At 43.1% G+C, this 19,911-nt stretch overlaps 1 protein-coding gene across 4 annotated transcripts in view; it reads left to right on the top strand.

The window, feature by feature from the left end:
• RSF1 (remodeling and spacing factor 1) overlaps positions 1 to 19,911 on the top strand; it is a 93,160-nt gene that overhangs the window by 26,162 nt on the left and 47,087 nt on the right. For all 4 annotated transcript variants that reach the window (XM_053305443.1, XM_053305444.1, XM_053305445.1 and 1 more), the window contains exons 3-5: positions 1,782 to 1,874; positions 6,768 to 6,973; positions 15,875 to 16,023. In XM_053305443.1, coding sequence (XP_053161418.1) covers positions 1,782 to 1,874; positions 6,768 to 6,973; positions 15,875 to 16,023 — 448 coding nt within the window. The remainder of the gene's footprint in view (positions 1 to 1,781; positions 1,875 to 6,767; positions 6,974 to 15,874; positions 16,024 to 19,911) is intronic.

The raw sequence follows: 19,911 nt of genomic DNA, 5'->3' as shown, positions 1-19,911 counted from the left end.
GTTGATGTGTGAGAGTAAGTACTTGATATGATGGCCAACAATAGGATCTCTTGCACCAAGTTGATTTCTGACTTGAAGATTGGGTTTTAACACAGTATAGGAGATCATCAGTAATGGTGGGTTGTCATCCTCAACTTGCTCAGCTAGACAGGTTAGATTCAGGTAGAAGGACTATGTAACAGGAAGTCCAGCCTCTCTCCCAGCAGGCAGTGGGAGCAGGATCCCCATTTCCTTTCCTGTTTTGCTCCTAGCTAGTTGCATTGGCTGGAGCTTCTGCTCTCATTTATCCAGCCTCCAGATATGCCTGTTCCTTCTTCATTTCCTTCGATGGGATGTGCCCTTTCCCCATTCTTATTCTTACCAAAAAAAAAAAAAACCACCCCCACACACCACACCTTTTATTTTTCTGCCTTGCTTTTCCTACTCTGCCCCTCCTCTGCTTTCCCCATGGACCCCTTTAAAAGAGGATGTCCTTCTGAGGAGAGAGGCTGGGCTCCTACTAAGGCCATGTGAAGATGTATCTCTCTACTCTCTACTATCTCTCTACTTAGGTACCTCTCTACTCTCATCAGTTTGTCAATGTTTCCCCCATGAGTTAGGATATCTAGTTCTTTACAGCAACCAACACTTGTTCTTTGTTCTTAAACTTTCCTGACAGGTAAACTGCTTTTGTTAAATGTTTATCCCAGCATTCATCCAAGGAGCTCAGAGTGGCATGCATGTGGCCTTGGAATGCCCTAGGGCTTGCTTATTTTCAGTATGATTTTTAGATGTTTTTTCCTTTGAACATAAGACACACACACACACACACACACACACAAACACACACACACACACCACACTTTCACAAACTCTGTTTTGAAAGGTCCCTTGATTTCCAGAGCAATTTGCTGGGCAGGACTGTTGTTTGAAAAGTACAGGCCCAAAGCCCTCTTAGGTGCATGGAACTAATCATGCAGTTCTCTGGAACAGCCTCCAACACATCTGGATTGGCCCTGGGAGCCAGCCAAAATTTGTACTTGCTGCTAACCCTGCCCATGCCCTTCCCCAAGGGAGAATGGATGGGGTCCTGTCTCTGGGCTTCAGAGGCCCTTCGGAGCCCAATCCAGCTGCAGGGATGAGCCTCCCCCAGCTCGGAGGGAGATGCGGATTCACTAGACGAGGAAGGGACTTGATCCAGGACAGCTCTGGTGAATGAATTTGTTTGCATTTACTGTGGATCCTAGCCAAATGTTTTGAATTAAAATTAAACAGTAATAACAATTGTGAGAGATGGCACTGCAAACAACTGCTTCTTAAGCTAGCTAATTCTTTATTTTTGCAACTTAGCAAATTGGGGTTGGATTGTTAAAAGCTAAAATGAGGAACCACCAATATTGTGGTATAACAAAAAGGAAGGTTATATTATTAGAAATAGTATATGGACTCAACACTACTGTGCAGAAACAAACAGCCCATCATGTTGCTAGAGAAAATATGGAAATCAGTGTGTCTGTAATGTAATTAATCCTACTGATGATTTTTAAGGGAAACAATTTCATATGTCTTGCTGAATTTTCCGGTTTTTCCATACCTGCCCTTGGACAGGGGGAATCCAGAGTTTTTTGGTCCACCAAGCCCACCCTACGCTTTAATCTCTGAGACTCTACTGACAGTCTGACTACCTCTTTATTCTCCCAGTTCTGGCTCTTGCTGCATTCCCATAGACACTGAGTGTCGGTCATGTTGGTGTCTTGATGGGAGATTCCTCAATAATTCATTTAACTATTTTGTCTTTATAGATGTGTCAAGAATTCAACAGCACCTGGGCATGGGAGATGGAGAAGAAAGGATACCTGGAAATGAGCACTGAATGCAAGTTGGGAATATTGAAGGTAATGCTAGTTCTCTTTAATCCACTTGAATTTTTTCTAGAATACTTGTGACTTGAATTCAGTTTGGGTAATCTTCTAACCCATGGTTTAGAGGATTGGTAGCATGCCATATGTGCTTTCCTCTTCTTTCTTCCCATCTCACATGCCAGTTCCTTCCTTCAATTCCAGATTGTTACAACCAGTTTTCCTATGACATCCAAATTGGATCAACTTCCATTGATGCTAACTCCAAACTATAGTTTGAAAAATACAGGAGAACCTCACCATTCGCAGATCCAATATGCACAGTTTTGTGTATCCATGGTCGAATACACAATTGCCACCCGACCTCAGCATATGTGGGTGAGGGGGAGGTTTAAAAAGGGTTAATTCCAAGTATCTGTGGTTTCCGGGTGGCCTCAGAGGTCATTTTCAACCGCTGTTTTGAACATAGGAGCCATTTTGTGCTCATAAGAACAGCCCTGCTGGATCAAGCCAAAGGCTCATCCAGTCCAGCGTCCTGATCCACACAGTGGCCCACCAGATGTCCCTGAGAAGCCCACAGACAAGAGGTGAGGGCATGCCCTCTCTCTTTCTGTTGCCCCCCTGCATCTTGCCTCTGAGTCTGGAGATGGCCCACAGCCACCAGACTAGTAGCCATTGATACACAAATCCACAGAAGACAAGTCTAAGCCCCTTTTAAAGCCATCCAAGCTAGTGGCCATCATCACATCTCGTGGCAGAGAATTCCATACATTAATTATGCACTGTGTGAAAAAGTACTTCCTTTTGTCGGTCCTAGATTTCCCAACCTTCAGTATCATGGGATGACCCCTGGTTCTAGTGTTGTGAGAGAGGGAGAAAAATTTCTCACTATCCACTTTCTCTACTCCATGCATAATTTTATACACCTCTATCATGTCTCCCCGTAGTTGACTCTTTTCCAAAGTAAAGAGCCCCAGATGCTGTAACCTTGCCTCTTAAGGAAGGTGCTTCAGACCCCTAATCATGTTGGTTGCCCTCTTCTGAACCGTTTCCAGTTCTACAGTGTCTTTCTTAAGAGACAGTGACCAGAACTGTACACAGTACTCCAAATGTGGCTGCACCATAGAATTGTATAAGGGTATTATAATAGTAGCATTTTTATTTTCATTCCCCTTCCTAATTATCCCTCGCATGGAATTTGCCTTTTTCACAGCTGCCTTGCACTGAATCAACACTTTCAATGAGCTGTCTACCACAACCCCAAGATCTCTCTCCTGGTCAGCTCAAAGTACATTAGTGCATATGTAAAATTGGAGTTTTCCCCCCCAATATGAATCACTTTACCCTTGCTTACATTGAACCACATTTGCCATTTTGTCACCCACTCACCCAGTTTGGAGAGATCCTTTCGGAGCTCTTCAGAATCTGTTTTGGATTCCAGTACCCTAAATAGTTCAGTGTCATCTGCAAATTTGGTTGTGTAAAAAAAGTGTTTTTATTTTTTTAAAAAATGTGAATGTTCACGGAAAAAAGCTGGATTTTGGACTTTGGGGGGGCATTGCTAGACCCCTTAAGACCCATGGAGCACAGCAGGGCACTTTCCCCATAGTGTTTAGTGCTGCATTTTGCCATTTTCGGCAGATTCCAGCGCCTCCAGGAACCTAAACTTTTGAGTCCCATTGACTCAATGCCTTGGTATCCGCGGTTCTGTTATCCTTGGTTGTAGCAGAGAATGGAACCCCCGTGGATACCGGGGTTCTCCTGTAGTCCAAGTTGAGCCTTGCTGTGTTAACAGTAAATATGATGCAAGCAACATGATAATCTACTACTACTATGGATATTTATATACTGCTTATCAACAGAAGTTCTCAAAGCTATTTACATGGAAAAATAAATAAGGTGGTTCCCTCCCCAAAGGGCTCACAATCTAAAAGAAACACAAGGTAGAAACTAGCAATAGCCATTTGTTGATGTTGGGCTGGGTGTGAACTAGGCCAGTTGCTTTGCTTGTTAAATATCAGATTGGTGCCACTTAACAGTTGCCTCTTTGCTCAGTTAACTCTGAAAATACTAGCTAGCATCCAGATTAGTGTTGCACTAGTATAGCAAGAGAAGCGGCATACAGTTCAGAAGTTTGCGGAGTTGCACAATGTTGAAGTGCTCTGCAGTCAGGGTTGGTTTGATTTAAATCAAATTGATTTAAATCATGATTTCAATCACGGCTTAATTCACTTCACAGAAGGACTCAATTAATGATTTAAATCACAATCTAAATTACTAGTCGGGAAGATTCTATTTAATCATCATTTTCTAGAATAGTACATTCTTGTCATCTGACCCTATCCATCCCTAGCACAGTACCTTCAGTGACTGTTGCTGGTGTCTATCTTACGTTTCTTTTTAGATTGTGAGCCCTTTTCTGACAGACAGCCATCTTCACTGTTCCCTCTGAGGTGTGTGCATGTGCACGCGCTCACACATTTTCTGAAGTCCACTCAGTTACTTTTAGATCCCACTCAGGTTGAATCAGGAAGGCCCCACTCTGATTGCATATGTGCACACACTCCGTTGATAATGCCACCCAGAACAAAACTCATTCCGCACACAGATTAGAGCACTGTCCATCTAATTAATTAATTAATTAATTCTCTATGTAAACCGCTTTGGAAATTTGTGTTGGAAAGCGGTATATAAATAGTTGTAGTTGTTGTCTAATATAACCTTAATACCTATTTAGAGATTGATGTAGGTTTCATTTTTAGAAGATAGGTACACACTTCTCATTCGGGCAACCAGGCCTTGCATTTCATTGTTGCACTGTTTGCATTTTGCATGCATGCCTTTCTTACCCACAGATGCAGGACCTTCATTAAAATATTCCCAAATGAGGTCTCTCTTATGGCCTGATGACATGATAGATGTTTCCCCTCTGCAATGGAGGATACACTCCAAAAACGTTTCCTCGGGACTGTATGAATATATTCTGTTCACTTTTGGTTTCACTTTCTGTTCTCCTCCTTTACCCATCCCATGCATTTATATCCATTTTCTCCTTGCTCAGATCTACTCCATCCCCCCCAAATCCTCTATTCATTGACGTTCTTTGTCTTTGCACTTTTTTGTGGGGGGAGCAAGGGCTTGAGTGTGTGTGTGTGGTGAATGTACATCTGCAGAATAGGATCAGGCCTGTTGTCTCTCATCATATACTTCTGTTAACATGTTTATAGAATATAATTAGAAGTTATGTTTAATATTCATGATAATATCTTTGACCTGGGTTCTTTATGAACTTTAAAAAAATAATTCAATTTCTATTTTTAAAAAATCAAATCAAATTTTAAAAAATCTGATATTTTTGTTTTTAAAAAACCACATTTTTATCAATCATGTCTGCAGTGTTGCACAACCATGGGATACATACAAGGTTATACAGTGCATTGTGCAATGTGTCAATATCTTCCATTAGTGCAAGAATTGTTCTGCAACAAAATTCCTTTCTTTGTGATATGTCCTTGCGCTAGTGCAACAGCATTGCACTAGTGGAACACTTAAGTTGGGATGTAGGCTAAATCCTTAAGTGAATTTGAATGTTTTAAATCTTGTGGCTTCTGTATATGCATAGAGGATAGAAAAATGTTTCCATAATTCTCTCAGATAAAAATGTTAAAAATCCTGTTGGGCATATAGCTAAGATGCTGCTAACTGATCAAAGAGGCACCTTTCAAAGTGATTAATCTCTTAAATTTAGCTGGGGAGAGTAATTGGCCCTATCTAAACCCAGCACAGCATTCATTCAGTGGCTGTTGCTGGTATCTACCTTATTTTTCTTTTGAGATTGTGAGCCCTTTTGGGACATGGGACCATCTTACCTTTTCTTTCTTTCTGTGTACCTCCTTTGAAAAGTGGTATATACATATTTGTTGTAGTAGTAATTCTTTCTTCCCTCTTCAGCCCCCCAGAATCTGCTCATGAGGGTTGAGAGATTCTTAGGAGCAGATTTTTAAAGGGTACAAGGAACTGGAGAGTATAGGGGAGAATTGGTGAAAATTGCGCTTCTGCTTGTGCAAGTGCTAAGTAGCATGTGTAGAAGGCAGGGTTTGCATACAACCCATAATGTATGACTGAGAGAGTTTCGAGTAGTGAACATACTTTAATTAAGTAATCCTTGCAGTGATCCTGTAAGATAGGACTTGGGTTCAGTTACTTTAAAAGCTGCCTAAACACTCTGTTTCAGATCTACGGAAAATGCAGTAATGGATTCAAAACGTCCCTTTTTAAAAGAGGGAAACAAAAGCACTCCAGATGGCTTGCTCTAGAATATCTTGCGGACTGTATTACAGTAGTGTAACTCTCCAACTCAATGAAGTATGCAGCCTTTTAAATTAACCTAAATGTAACCAACAATACAAACCATCGTATAGTTTTGGAGGGTCATATGAAGTTGCCTTACACTGAATCAGACTGTCAGCCTAAATTGCCCAGTATTATTGCCTCTGCAGCATCTCTTTCCCAGCTCTTTCTATTTCCCAGGTATTCTTTTACATGGAGAAGCCAGGGATTGAGTTTGAGCTTTTCTACATGCAAAGCATTCTACATGCAAAACATAAGAACAGCCTTGCTGAATCAGGCCCAGGGCCCATCTAGTCCAGCATCCTGTTTCCCACAGTGGCCCACCAGATGCCTCTGGGAAGCCCACAGGCTGAAAGCATGCCCCCTCTCCTGCTGTTGCTGCCCTGCAACTGGTATTCAGAGGTCTACCACTGAGCTATGACCTCTGCAGTCAGCATCCTAGGTAAAGCCTCCCTCTCTATCTGAGTTTTTACAAATTGATCTCATGCTGACGTGGAATGAGGGTGCCCTGGCAAAAAGCACTTATTTGGTGTCTCCTACAGTACCTTAATGTACTTATTTGCTTTCTTTTTTTCCTAGTACCTTTGTGAGTGCCAGTTTGATGACAATCTAAAATTTAAGAACATCATTAACGAGGAAGATGCCGATGCTATGCGCCTTCAGCCAATTGGCAAAGACAAAGATGGCCTGACATACTGGTACCAGCTGGATCAAGAACATAACATTAGGATGTATGTGGAAGAGCAGGATGATCAGGATGGATCTTCGTGGAAGTGTATTGTCAGGTATTGCTTTTGCCTATAGTTCTGGAGGCTGAAGGTTGTGGCCCATGACTTCAGAAGAAAAGACCACCTCTCTTAGATACCTTTTCCAGAGAGAATTTCTATGACTTTCTGTGCTACGTTCTGACCTACATTGTTCAGAGAATGCTTCATACACATGATTATTACTGTTTAGTGGGGTTGAGGTGATTTTTCACTGGAGAGCTTTCACCTGGGGATGGGGAGAGTATGTGGGGAGGACAAAAAGAGGCCAAAACATTCATGTTGGGAATATGTGAAGTTTATTTATTTATTTTATTTTATTGTTAAATTTGTATACTGCCTTCCATTAAAACAATCTCAACATGGTTTATGGGAGGGGTGTGAAACTCATCAGGCACCCAGCACTAGAGACTTTCCCAGTTTGGTTCGAATTCAGACCGGACTAGGCCGGCTTAATTTTGGCACCTTCAAGGCGGCTCCTGGTTCAGTTCGAGCTTGAAACGGTTCAGAACCAGTTCAAAGCCCTACTGGCAAAGCAGAATGATGAGAATTGTCCTTTACTGGTAAGGGGTGGTGGCTTCCCTAACCATAAAGGACAGTAAAAACAGAGTGCTTACAAGTAGCGCTGGCAATGGGGGGCGGCAGGTCCCCCAACCACTGCTGGCCTCCTCCAGAGTCTCCTGGGCATGGTTCAGGGACGTTTTGGGAGGCCATTCTTTTAACTTCCGTGCATCTGCACGAGCCATTTTTATCACATGGTGATGCAAATGGCCCGTGTGCAGGCACAGAGGTTAAAAGAATGGCCTCCACATCTGTGCAGAGGCCCAAACCATGCCCAGAAGACTTTGGGGAGGCCGGTGAGGGTTGGAGGAGCTGCTGCTGCCAGAGCAACTTGTAAGTACTCGGATGTTACTGTCCTTTGTGGTTAGGGAAGCTCCTCTGCTTTACCGGTAAAGGGGAATCCTCACCGGATTCCCCTTTGTTGGTAGGGCTTTGAGCCAGCTCCAAATGGTCCTGTTCGAACCGAGCCGGGTCGGGTTCAGCTCAAGGTCTATAGTAAAGCAAAATTTAAAGTTCTTTCCATATTGATTAGTTGCTTTTGCTGTTGTAACAATACTTTAAAATATGGATTTTGCATTAATCCCTGTATATGTGAACTTTTCAGAGCTGGTCAATTGACTAAATTTTAAGAGTGATGCTAGTCTAGTTATCCTGCTATGACTCATCTAGCAGAGTTAATTGTATATTGTTTTAATATTTGTAACAAGCACTAGTTGCTGCTTTTGCGGGTTGCGGGGTATGCCCAAGATCTGGATCGTGATCCGTTGCATTCATAATTAATAGGTTCTGTGCCTGCTCAGGGATCTCGCGGATAGATTGACTAGCTCCTCACAACGCCTCCAACTGCCCTGCATGTGCTTCGTGCTTCTGTTATTTTCAGCAGTTGGGGCATGCCTTGTTCAGTTTCTATTAGACCACGTATGCGTCTACAACTCGTATTGTTAGCTCCTCGATTTATAGAGATTTATAGATAGTTTGGACGGTAAACAACTTTGGACATGACATGGATAAAGTAAAATAGTTTACACGGTTTTTGGACAGGTTTACGGATAACAAAATTGCTAAACAATTCAAACAGAAGAATAAAAACGGAGTGTTTCCCCCCAGATTTGTCTGGTGTATGTGCAACTTGAAATTGCTGGCTAAAGACTAAAGGACTGCTTAACGACAATTCTAGAGCAAAACAGACAGGATATTTGCAATGACGTCTAAACCTGTAGCAACAACTTTCAAATGATGCACGGAATGGCGGGCGAAGCTACCGACAACAGATAGCCATGACTCATGCTTTGCTTGGAGGTGCAGCATAACCCGAAAGCTTCTAAGATATGTTGCTCATTCTCAAAACAAACTCTTAAGAATCGAGCACTGCGTCTATGAGCAGCTTTATATGATGAAGCACTTCGACCACTGACACTGAGACCGTTGTACCCATCGACGTCAAGGTCGGTATCGAGCACGGGATCGTGGCCGGATACGACTCCTTTGGTGGACCCTCATATCTTGCAGTCTAAAGCCACCAAGGAGCAGGAGTTCAAGTGTCTGGAAGTGGTAGAAAAGAAACACCACTAACACAAGAAACATAGACTTCTTTCTTCTACTGAAGATGTTGATGAGGAGGACTCCCCTTCTAAGAAAAGAACAGCAAAAACAGATTCCAGAGGTAGCACACCCTCCCTGATGGATTTACAATCTGCGGTTGAAGAATGGGGATCCTCGATACCGACTTTGGTGTCAAGCAGAACACTTTTGGCTTCAACAACCACGGGACCGACATTCACGGGATCGGCATTGACCAGGTCACCATTGGCATCAATGGCATTGGGACCAATAGGCATGATGTCGACCAGGGCACCTTTGACATTGACGGCTTCGAGACCGATAGGCGCAACATCGAAGGAAGTGCTTCCCTCTATATCAACGGCTATGGAGAGACGGAAACCAACTGCATTGACACCAGCACAGGCGCCAGTTCAATCACCAGCGGCAACGCCACAGAGGGCTTACCAGCCAGAAGACTATATGGACTTTGAGGAAGGGGTAACTGGAGAGGAAGAGGTTGCATTAGACCCCCAAACAACAACATCATTATTTGCAATATTAGAGTCCACAGACAGCACTCCATCTGGCTCAATATTTCAAGGATTAATGAGCAGGGGGCTCGATGTCAGACATGATACTGATGATGTGGCACTTTCGGTACCGAAAACACCATCAATGTCACCTATAAGAGTTCAACCATCAGCATCGAACCTGATATGGCTAATGTCTACAACCACTAATCCAATAAGACTAATGTCTCCATTAAGACAGTCAACTGATAGAATGAATGTGTCTAGACCCTTGTCTCTGTTTGCGCAACCAGGTGCAGACTATGCCCCCTGGAAATCGCCATTGCAGTATACAGCTGCACAGGGCTTAACTGCCACCAGTGTATCTGGGCAGATTATGCATAGTTGTGGCTTCAGACACACCCTGGCTGAGGTTTACCCTGCAGGTTACATGGAATACCAGATTTGGAAAGTGTAGCAAGAGGCTTTACAAAATGTGCAGCGAGCGGCGTTGCATGCAGTACCAGCATCACCTAAAGAGCTGGAAAGGGTACTCACAACGGCGTCTATGGTGAGTCAGACACAAACCCCACCGGCACAGCCAGAGGTGCCAGTGTGTCCCAAGAAAGTGACAAAGAAAAAGACACTCCCTGACTTACTTTCAAGCTTACCTTTAGAAGATGATGATGAAGGTGACACTGATCAATACACCACAGACTTATCTGAAACGGATTATGATAGCACTAATGAGCCTGATTCACCAGCAGAAGTACCACCAAAGACTTCTTTATCGCCATCAGAAGAGCTAAAGGCCTATCATGCACAAATAAGAGAAATGGCTGCATCCTTGGGATTGGAACTGAAACAACTCGAAGTGGATCTTAAGGATCCAGTTTATAATATGATGGCTAAAGCAAAGGTGACGCACCAGTAGTGCTTCCCATGCTACCTGCAATTACAAAGGCAGCCCAGTCGGCATGGGAGTACTGCAAACATCTACGCCAACATCGAGGAAATTAGAAGGCTTGTACAGAGTATAGGAAGAGGACAACACTTACCTGATGCAGCATCCGGTACTGAACTCAGTTGTTGAATGTGCGGCTTCATCTAAGGGTGGATGGCGTCATACTACTCCTTCTGAAAAGGAAGGACAGAAAATAGATGTTTTAGATCCAAAAATATATGCACTTCCAGTTTGGCTATAAAGATTGCGAACGCATGTTTGGCTAGATACGGACATCATTTATGTGATGTGCTTTTCCAAGACTCATCCTATATAATAAAAGGCTAAGTGAGTGGCCGTGGCCTTGGAACGTTGGGGATCTGCGTCCCTGTCTCTCTGGTCTGTTCTGGGCCTGCGCAAAGTGCAGGCCCAGAACAGCCCAAGGGAGTCTGGACCGCCAACGCCAGTGTCCCAAAGCCACCAAACACTCGACCTCCTGCCATCGCCCGCCTGCCCGCCCTCCACCACCGTTCCGGCCCCACCGGCAACCATTTCGCGCCTATCCCCGGTCCTCATCGCTGTCTGCCCGCCCGCCCTCCTCCCACCACCGTCCCGGACCCACTGGCGGCCATTTCGGCCCAATCCCCGGTCCTCCTTTCACGGCCCCACGGGCGGCCATTTCCACCCAAGCACTGCCAATGGCTGCCCTCCCTCCCTCCCTCTTCCTGAGTCCTCCTTACCCCGGCCATGTCCGTTGGGCTAAAAGCTACTTAATTCAAGAGAGAAAGAGGAGCTCGCAAGCAGAGCTCCTCTCTTTGCAACGGCTCTGTCCGAACTGACACTATGGCCGTAAAGGACGCATTAGGCGTCCTTTACGCCCAAACCCCCAGTACGGGCAGAGTCTTTGCAAGAGAGGAGCTCTGCTTGCGAGCTGCTCTCTCTCTCGGAAATTAAGGAGTTTTTAGCCCGATGGACATGGCCGGGGTAAGGAGGGCTCAGCAGTTGGGAGGGAGGGAGGGAGGGAAGGCGGGCGGGCGGCCAACGGGCAGTGGTGGCGGCGGCGTGAGAGAGAAAAGGAAGACAAAGGAAAGACAGAAAAAGAACAAAATAAAAGGAAAGGAGGGCGAATGAGAGAGGAAAGGAATAAAGGGAACAACAACAACAGGTACTAGCGCCCGTTATTTTAACGGGCTTAAAATTACTAGTCAACAATGATACTGGAAGAGTTCCAGGATGAGTTTGCACAAACATATGAAAAAATGACTGCTGTGACTAGACAGCTACTCAGTACTTTTAAACATTTGGCGGAGGTGGAATCAAGGGCAATGACAACAGCGGTAACCCTGTGCCGCCATGCTTGGTTACAGTCCACAAATTTGCAACAAGAAGTGCGGGATAGAGTAGAACATTTGCCATATGATGGAAAGAGACTCTTTGCTGACACCACGGATACAACAGTGGAAACGTGGGAAAAGTCTAAATATGACAAATATAAACAAAGATGTTTATGGCTTCTACGAGCACTACAGGGTCGTCATCCCGTAATCGCTCTTTTGGTAGACAACAACACCTGTCCATATACAAGACAGCAAGATAGGAGAGATTTCAGAAAGCAATACAGACCTTTTCAGCGAAATAAATCTTTTGGACAGCGACAAAAGGGACAAAGCTCTAAACAGAATAGAGAACAGAACAAGCAGACCCTTTGATGGCCAGATCCATCCACGGCAGGCACAACTAGTAGAAGGCACACAACATCTGCCTTGTCATTGTCAGCAGATCCATCAAGCTGGCAAGTCATGCGCAAGCATGGCACAATATAACATCAGACCAGTGGGTTTTAAAGATTGTAAGGTCTGGTTATGCAATAGAGTTCAGAGCTTTGCCTCTATTTCAAGGGATGAAGTTTACAAAACCAACCCCAGTGCTTTTGGAGGAAATACTAGAAAAACAGGCAATTGTGCCAGTGCAGTGGATGGAGAGGATGTCTGGGTTTTACTCCCAGTATTTCCAAATCCCCAAGAAGAATGGGGGGATGAGGGCTATAATGGACCTGAGGGAACTCAGTCGGTTCGTAGAGACTTGCAAATTCAGGATGAGCACGTTACAAGGAATTCTACATCTTCTAGCCAAGCAAGAATGGGCAGCTTTGCTGGACTTGAAGGATGGATATTTCCATTTGGGAATACGTGAAACGCATCACAAATATCTAAGATTTATAGTAGGCGATACAGCGTACCAATATACGGTTTTGCTGTTTGGCTTCTCAGCAGCACCACGAGTGTTCACAAAGGTCATGGCAGTTGTGGTGGCATACTTAATAACAGAAGAAGTTGTGATCTTCCCCTATTAGACATCTGGCTCATAGTCAGCAACGACAAAGAAAGGTTACTTTCACAGATCCAGTTTGTATTATGTCTTTTGGAAGACTTGGGCATCAAAGTGAACTGGAAGAAGTCAAATTTAACACCGCAGGGACGAATAAGATACATAGGGGCAGAGCTGGATATGCAGACAAAGAGAGCTTACTTGCCACAAGACAGGTATCAGCAAATCAAGGACCTGATACACCACCTCCCCATGATGCCTCAGCAACCTGCAGATGTAATTCAGAGACTGATGGGATTGATGGCTTCCTGCAGTTCTACGGTATGCAACACGGGCCTGTGGATTAGAATGTTGCAGATGTGGTATCTGCGGAACTTCTGTCCCAACCAGGACAGCCAACGAAAGATGCTTACTCTGCCGTGGGACATTCTAGAGGCACTGAAATGGTGGACAGTGAGTGCACATTTACAGTCTGGGATGCCATTCAAATCCCAGACCCCCACACTCTGGGTAACAACGGATGCCTCCCTGTGGGAATGGGGTGCGCTTTGCGAGTACCATCAGGCAAAGGGACAATGGTCAGGGAACAAAGAAAGAAACATATAAACTACCTTGAACTACTAGCAGTGTTCATGGCATTCAAGGCCTTCAGACCACTCTTGCAAGGAAGCATGGTACAAATTCACCTGGACAATACAACAGCAATTTCTATCTAAACAAACAGGGAGGAACGGTGTCATGCTCCCCATGTCTGCTGAGCTGGCAGTTGTGGAATTGGTGTGTGAATCTGAACATATACTGAACTGCGATACACATAAAGGGAGAGGACAATGTTGTGCAGGCGGACGAACTCAGTTGAACGCTTCTGAAAAGCCAGCACCACAAATGGGAACTAAATGAGGCCTATCTGAAAGAGATGTTCGACAAGTAGGGATGGCCAACAATAGACTTGTTTGCAACTGCTGCAAACAAAAAGTGTTAGAGATACTGCTCATGTGCAGGGCACGGCAAGGACTCCTTGGGCGATGCGTTCCAATATCTTTGGACCAGGGGCCTGTTTTATCAATTCCCACCACAACTGCTGATAATTTGAGTCCTGTCTCAAATGCTCAGGGATGCCACGAGGGGAATACTAATGACCCCTTGGTGACCCAGGCAGCCGGGGTTTGCTCCTTTGCTAAGGCTCTCCCACAGAGTGCATCACAAATTTCTGGACCATCCGGATTTGCTGAGCCAGAATGACGGGATGATCCAGCACCCGCAAGTAGGAGCGTTAAAGCTGACAGCGTGGAGAATCGGCTATTAGATAAAATTTTGCTAAACAATAGAAGCCGCTCAATGAGGCACAACTATAGTAGCAAGTGGAAGAGATTCAAGCTACATGCCTAGAAACAGGGTTTCTTCCCAAGGAAAGCGACGGTTAGGCAAATCCTCCTCTACATGACAGTGCTTAAGATGAAGGGATTGGCAAACACGTCCCTCAGAGTCCATTTGTCAGTGATATCGTCTGAACACAAAGGATGGGATGGCACTATGTTTTTTCCCCACTGGGACTGTAAAAAATTCCTAAAGGGCTTCAATAACTTTTACCCACCTATAAGGAAACTTATGCAGTAATGGAATTTGTCTTTGGTGCTGAAGACCCTAATGGAACAGCCATTTGAACCACTGAGTGAGGATACATTGCTCATGAAGATTTTGAAAACAGTATTCTTAATAGCAGTTACTACAGCACGACGGGTGAGTGAACTGGCAGCTCTGCGCACAGATCACCCTTATACTCAATTTTCCCGGCATAAGGTGCTAATGCTGCTGGATCCTCACTTCAAACCAAAGATATTAACGGGATTCCACATAAATGAGGATATAGTTCTACCAACCTTTTTCCAGAATCCAGAGACAGCTGGAAAGAGCCATGCACTCCTTGGTTGTGTGACGCTCGCTGCTGTATTATCTGGATGCAATGAGAAATATATGTAGGACAAATAAATTACTTGTGATAAACAAGGGGAGGTCCAAGGGGCAACCAGTGTCAAGGCAGAGGCTATCCCAATGGATTGTCCAGCTGATTAAGCTGGCATACAAAGCTCAGGGAAAGGAACCACCTAAGGCCATTAAGGCGCGCTCCACAAGGGCTTATGCGTTTTCGGTGGCCAATATAGCAGGAATATCAATGGCAGAAATCTGCAAGGCAGCGATGTGGTCTTCACACCAGCCTTTCATTAAACATTATGCCATTGATTTGCGACTGATGAGAGAGGCCCATTTTGGAAGGAGTGTTCTGAAGCAGGTTCTGCCTTAATGACACGTTACCTGGGCCCACCACCAGTACGGCTAATCACCCATTCATTATGAATGCAACGGATCACGATCCAGATAAACAGGTTGTTCACCTGTAACATATGATCTGGAGGTGGTCTGTTGTATTCATAAATCCCACCCGACCTCCCCAGAATATTTTTTTTAATAGGAGAATGAAAACAGTACAAAGATTGTCAACATCTGGCGGTCTGCAAGAAACTGCACGCCCCAACTGCTGAAAATAACGGAAGCACGAAGTACGTGCAGGGCAGTTGGAGCCGTTGTGAGGAGCTAGTCATCTATCCGTGAGGTCCCTGAGCAGGCGCAGAACCTGTTCATTATGAATACAACGGATCACCTCCAGATCATATGTTACAGGTGAGCAACCTGTTTTTCCTTTGCTTCCAGGCCTGTTAAACAAAGGCCAGATTTTCTTATTAGTTTATGCTAAACATGCAGTTAGGTCTGAGATGATGGTTGGTGAAATGGTTGTTAACAGAGGCATCAGTATAGGTCTCCAAAGCTATGGTAGTTGCCAGTGAAGTTCCTAGGGGGTTGGGGCATTTGGGAGGCTCCTGTCTAGGTGAAAAGTTGCAGGCTTTCTAGATCGTTCCTAACTTTGCAGTGTCAGGTGATACTGGCAAATGAGAATGAAGGCAGTCAGATTCGCAGTGGTGTGGGACTTTATATAAGGCTGGCAGGTTAAGAGGTTTGGTGTACTTCCTGTTTTTCATCCAGAAGCCGAAATGAACTGGCTGAAACACTTGAACTCCTGAAAGCACAAATTGATCCTGCACTTTTGAAAAACCAGCAACAGGATAGCTGCTTACAAGAGAGCCCAAATACTGAAGATGAATCCAAAATGGAGGAAGAAATATCAGCTCAAGGTATTGCTATGGTTCTTACTTTGCAGTGGGCCCAAAATTGTGCATTGCGGTTCTCGGTACTGACTGCCCGGGAAGATTAGACACTAAGATCTGAGAGTTGATGGTGGGATTTCTTTAACATTAAATTTCCTTTTTAATTTTTTAAAAAAAATAATTACAAAATAAAAATATGTATTATTATTTTTTAAAAAAATTTTCATCCACATAAACAAAGCCAAGCAACTAAAGCTTAGAATTTAAAATTTAAAAGCTCTTTTACCTTGACTCGTGCCAAGGGTTTGCACCCCTGGACCAAACTGCTCTTTTATAGAGGGACAAAAGGTACCTGCAGAAGGGGTGGAGCAGATGGAAGCACTTAGCAATCACTCAGAGTCATTACTTCCATATGGAATGGGGAAGAATTTGTCTCAAACATGGTTAGGATGATAGGCCGATTTGTGGAATACCATACGAGACTATACAGAAAGGAAATGTTGGATCTGGAGAAGGTCTCACAGTATCTGGAAGATCTAAAAATATCAGAGTTCACGGATTGGCAGAAAGAATTGCTGAATAAACCAATTTCAATGAAGGAAACAAAAGAGGCAATATAGCGGTTAAAACTTAATTCACCAGGTCCAGATGGATTTTCAGCAGCCTACTATAAATCTTTTCAAAAAATATTAATTAGTCCATTGGCTAAGGTGATGAATGCAATATTACATTGTCATATGTTGCCCTTCTCTTGGCAAGAAGCATTCATTTCTCTTATTCATAAGGAAGCGAAGGATCCAGCCAGACCAGAATCATACAGACCAGTCTCTCTGCTGAATGTGTATTATAAACTTTTTGTTGCGATTTTGGCCATCTGGATCAGACAGGATTTATCCTGAAGAGATACATGAAAGACAATTTGAGATATATATTGAATTCAGTAGACGATATCTCAAGGAACAAGAGTGAAGAAGGGATGATTTTTATTTTATTTTTTTGATGCGGAGAAAGCTTTTGACAATCTGGATTGGTCCTTCTTGTTTAAAGGTATTAAAAAGAATGAACTGTGGGCCAAATTTCCTTTCATGGATTCAAAGTATTTACCAGGAACAACTGGTGAAGATTATTGTTATCTAAAAAATGCCCTATTATGAATGGTACCAGACAAGGGTTATCTCCTTTTTACCATTGTTTTTTTTATCTTTTGAACCATTGGTGAAGAAGATACAGCAGGAGCAAAAAATTTCTGGAATTAAAATGGCGAAACAAGAACATAAAATAAAATTGTATGCTGATGATATGGTTCTTACAATCACTCGACCAAAGGACTGTGACTCAATAAGGGATCATATAAACTACTATGGCATGGTCTCAAGATATAAGATCAATAAAAACAAAACTCAGATTCTTACATGGAATTGGTTAGATGTGGAATTATTGTATCTGAAAGACAAGACTGGATTTCAATTAATAGCAAGACCAATCAAATACCTGGGGATTAATTTAACAGCGAATAATAAAGACCTGTTTAAGAACAATTATTTACTGTCATGGAGCCTTATTTTAGCAGATTTGAACAGGTGGAAAGAATTAAATCTTTCTTGGCTGGGAAGGATAGCATCTGTTAAAATGAATATTTTGCCAAGAATGAAATTTCTATTTCAAATTATTCCTGTTAAAATTGAAGATAAGACATTGAATACATGGCAGAACTATATAAATTCTTTCATCTGGGCCCATAACAAACCAAGAATTAGGTTCAGGATCATGCAAGATGCAAAGGAATGGAGAGGACTGGCCATCTCTAATTTGAAATTATATCACCATGCTAGCTGTTTGACATGGATTTCGGATTGCATTAGAGAACCATACGGTCCGAGGATGGCTATGGAGGGATCAGACCTTTCAGAAGGGTTACATAAGTATCTATGGACTAATATAAAAAGGAAAGATCATGACATAAAATCCTATACAATTAGTAGTTTACTACACGTCTGGGACAAGTATAAGAACAGGATAAGTCTGGATTTCTCACCTTTGGCATCTATTTTAAATATCTTTTTCCATGAAGAAGAAAATTCTAGAAATTTTGTCCATTGGAGAGAAAAGGTATATAATTTGCAAACTTTATAGGAAAGACAAAAATGAAATCCATACAGACTTTTGCTTTGGAATGGTACAAAGAGCCATCATGGTTCCAATACTTACAAATTAGCACAATAGTGCAGAAAGAAATACAAAGACAAGGTGGCAAACTTAGAGATTTAACAGAATTCGAAGTATTAATAAATAAAAATGCTAATCACCTATTGGGATTGATATATAAGTTGCTATTGAAGTATGACTCAGAAACAGAACAGGTAAAAGACTACATGATTAAATGGATGCAAAATGTAAACAGGACAATTGACATGCAACAATGGGAATATCAATGGAAAGTGAATATTAAATTTACAGCAAATAGCACCTTAAGAGAAAACTAGTACAAAATGTATTTCCGCTGGTGTATTAGTCGTATGATGATTTTAAAGATGGATAGTAATTACTCTGGAGATTGCTGGAGATGTAAGAGCCATGCAGGGACATTTTATCATATGTGTTGGGTGTGCAGTAAAATGCAACAATTCTGGAAAAAGGTTCATTGTTAAGATGCAAGAAATTTTAAACATAAATTTCCCTTATTCATCAGAGGGTTTTTGTTGTTGTTAAATATGACTAAATCTTATATTCCTACTAAATATACGGAGTTGTCTCTATACATGATTACTGCAACTAGGATTCTATATGCTGCCAATTGGAGATTACACATAATCCTGATTTTAGATGAGTGGCTACTAAAGCTATGGGAATATGCTTCTACGGCCAAGATTACTGCTTATTTATGGAACATTTCTGATGAAACATTTGCTTTAATCTGGGAACGTTTTATAATTTGTAATTTAGCACAGGATCAACACCCTCATCCAGGATTTGGGTTTTTTTGTTTTTGTTTTTTTAACAGATGGTTAATTAAAGCATTATTACTGGGTTTTTAAAAAGTAATACTTGGTATAAGTGTGGTCTTTTAGAGGGTTGACAATGGAGGGTTGTTGAATTCCCAATTGATGTATTTAATTATAAGATGTATCTTTTTTCTTTCTATGTTTTGGAAAAAAACTCTCTCTCTCTCTCTCTAATTTTTTTTTAAAAGCAATCACTCAGAGCTTCACCCAGCAGCAGCTGCCAGACAGGAGGTTACCAACTTTCTCCTTCTTTCTGCCCCCCCCCCAGGTGTATTAAGGCCACTCATTCCAGTCTTCACCAGATAGTGGTCAATACATGACAATGGTATTAAGGTCTCCATCCTCCATCTGCACCTGGACAGGGTTACATTTCTGAAAGACAAAGACAGAGTCCGCAGCTTGGGGGTGCTTCTGGACTCGTCCTTGGAGGCACTGGTGGTGGTGGTGGTGTGCAGAGCTGGTTTTTTTTTTACCAGCCACAGCTGGTACATTAGCTTTGATCCTACTTGGAGACATTGTACGGGGCTGCCCTTAAAGACAGTTTGGAAGCTTCAGCTGGTCCAGAATGCTGCTGCAAGGATGCTCGTGGGTGCAAGTCGCTTCATGAGCGTTACACCCATTCTGCGGCAGCTTCATTAGTTACCAGTCCTCTTCTGGGCCAGATTCAGGGTGCTGCTTTTGACCTTTAAAGCCTCACACGGCTTGCGGCTGGGGAACCTGTCAGACTGCATTTGCCCATATGAACCTGCCAGTGCCCTCTGCTCGGCATCTCAGGCCCTGCTCATGGCCCCACTACTATCAGAGTTCCAGCTGTCGGGGACTTGAGACAGGGCGTTTTTGGTTGTGGCCTCAGCTTTGGAATGCCTTTCTGGAAGAGCTTTACCATGCTCTTTTTAAAGTTTTATTTTCTGCT

The sequence above is a fragment of the Hemicordylus capensis genome, chromosome 3, assembly GCF_027244095.1.
Source record: "Hemicordylus capensis ecotype Gifberg chromosome 3, rHemCap1.1.pri, whole genome shotgun sequence".
In the NCBI taxonomy this organism is placed as follows: Eukaryota; Metazoa; Chordata; class Lepidosauria; order Squamata; family Cordylidae; genus Hemicordylus; species Hemicordylus capensis.
The sequence above is the reverse complement of the archived record's forward strand: the minus strand, read 5'-3'. Positions and strand labels throughout refer to the sequence as shown.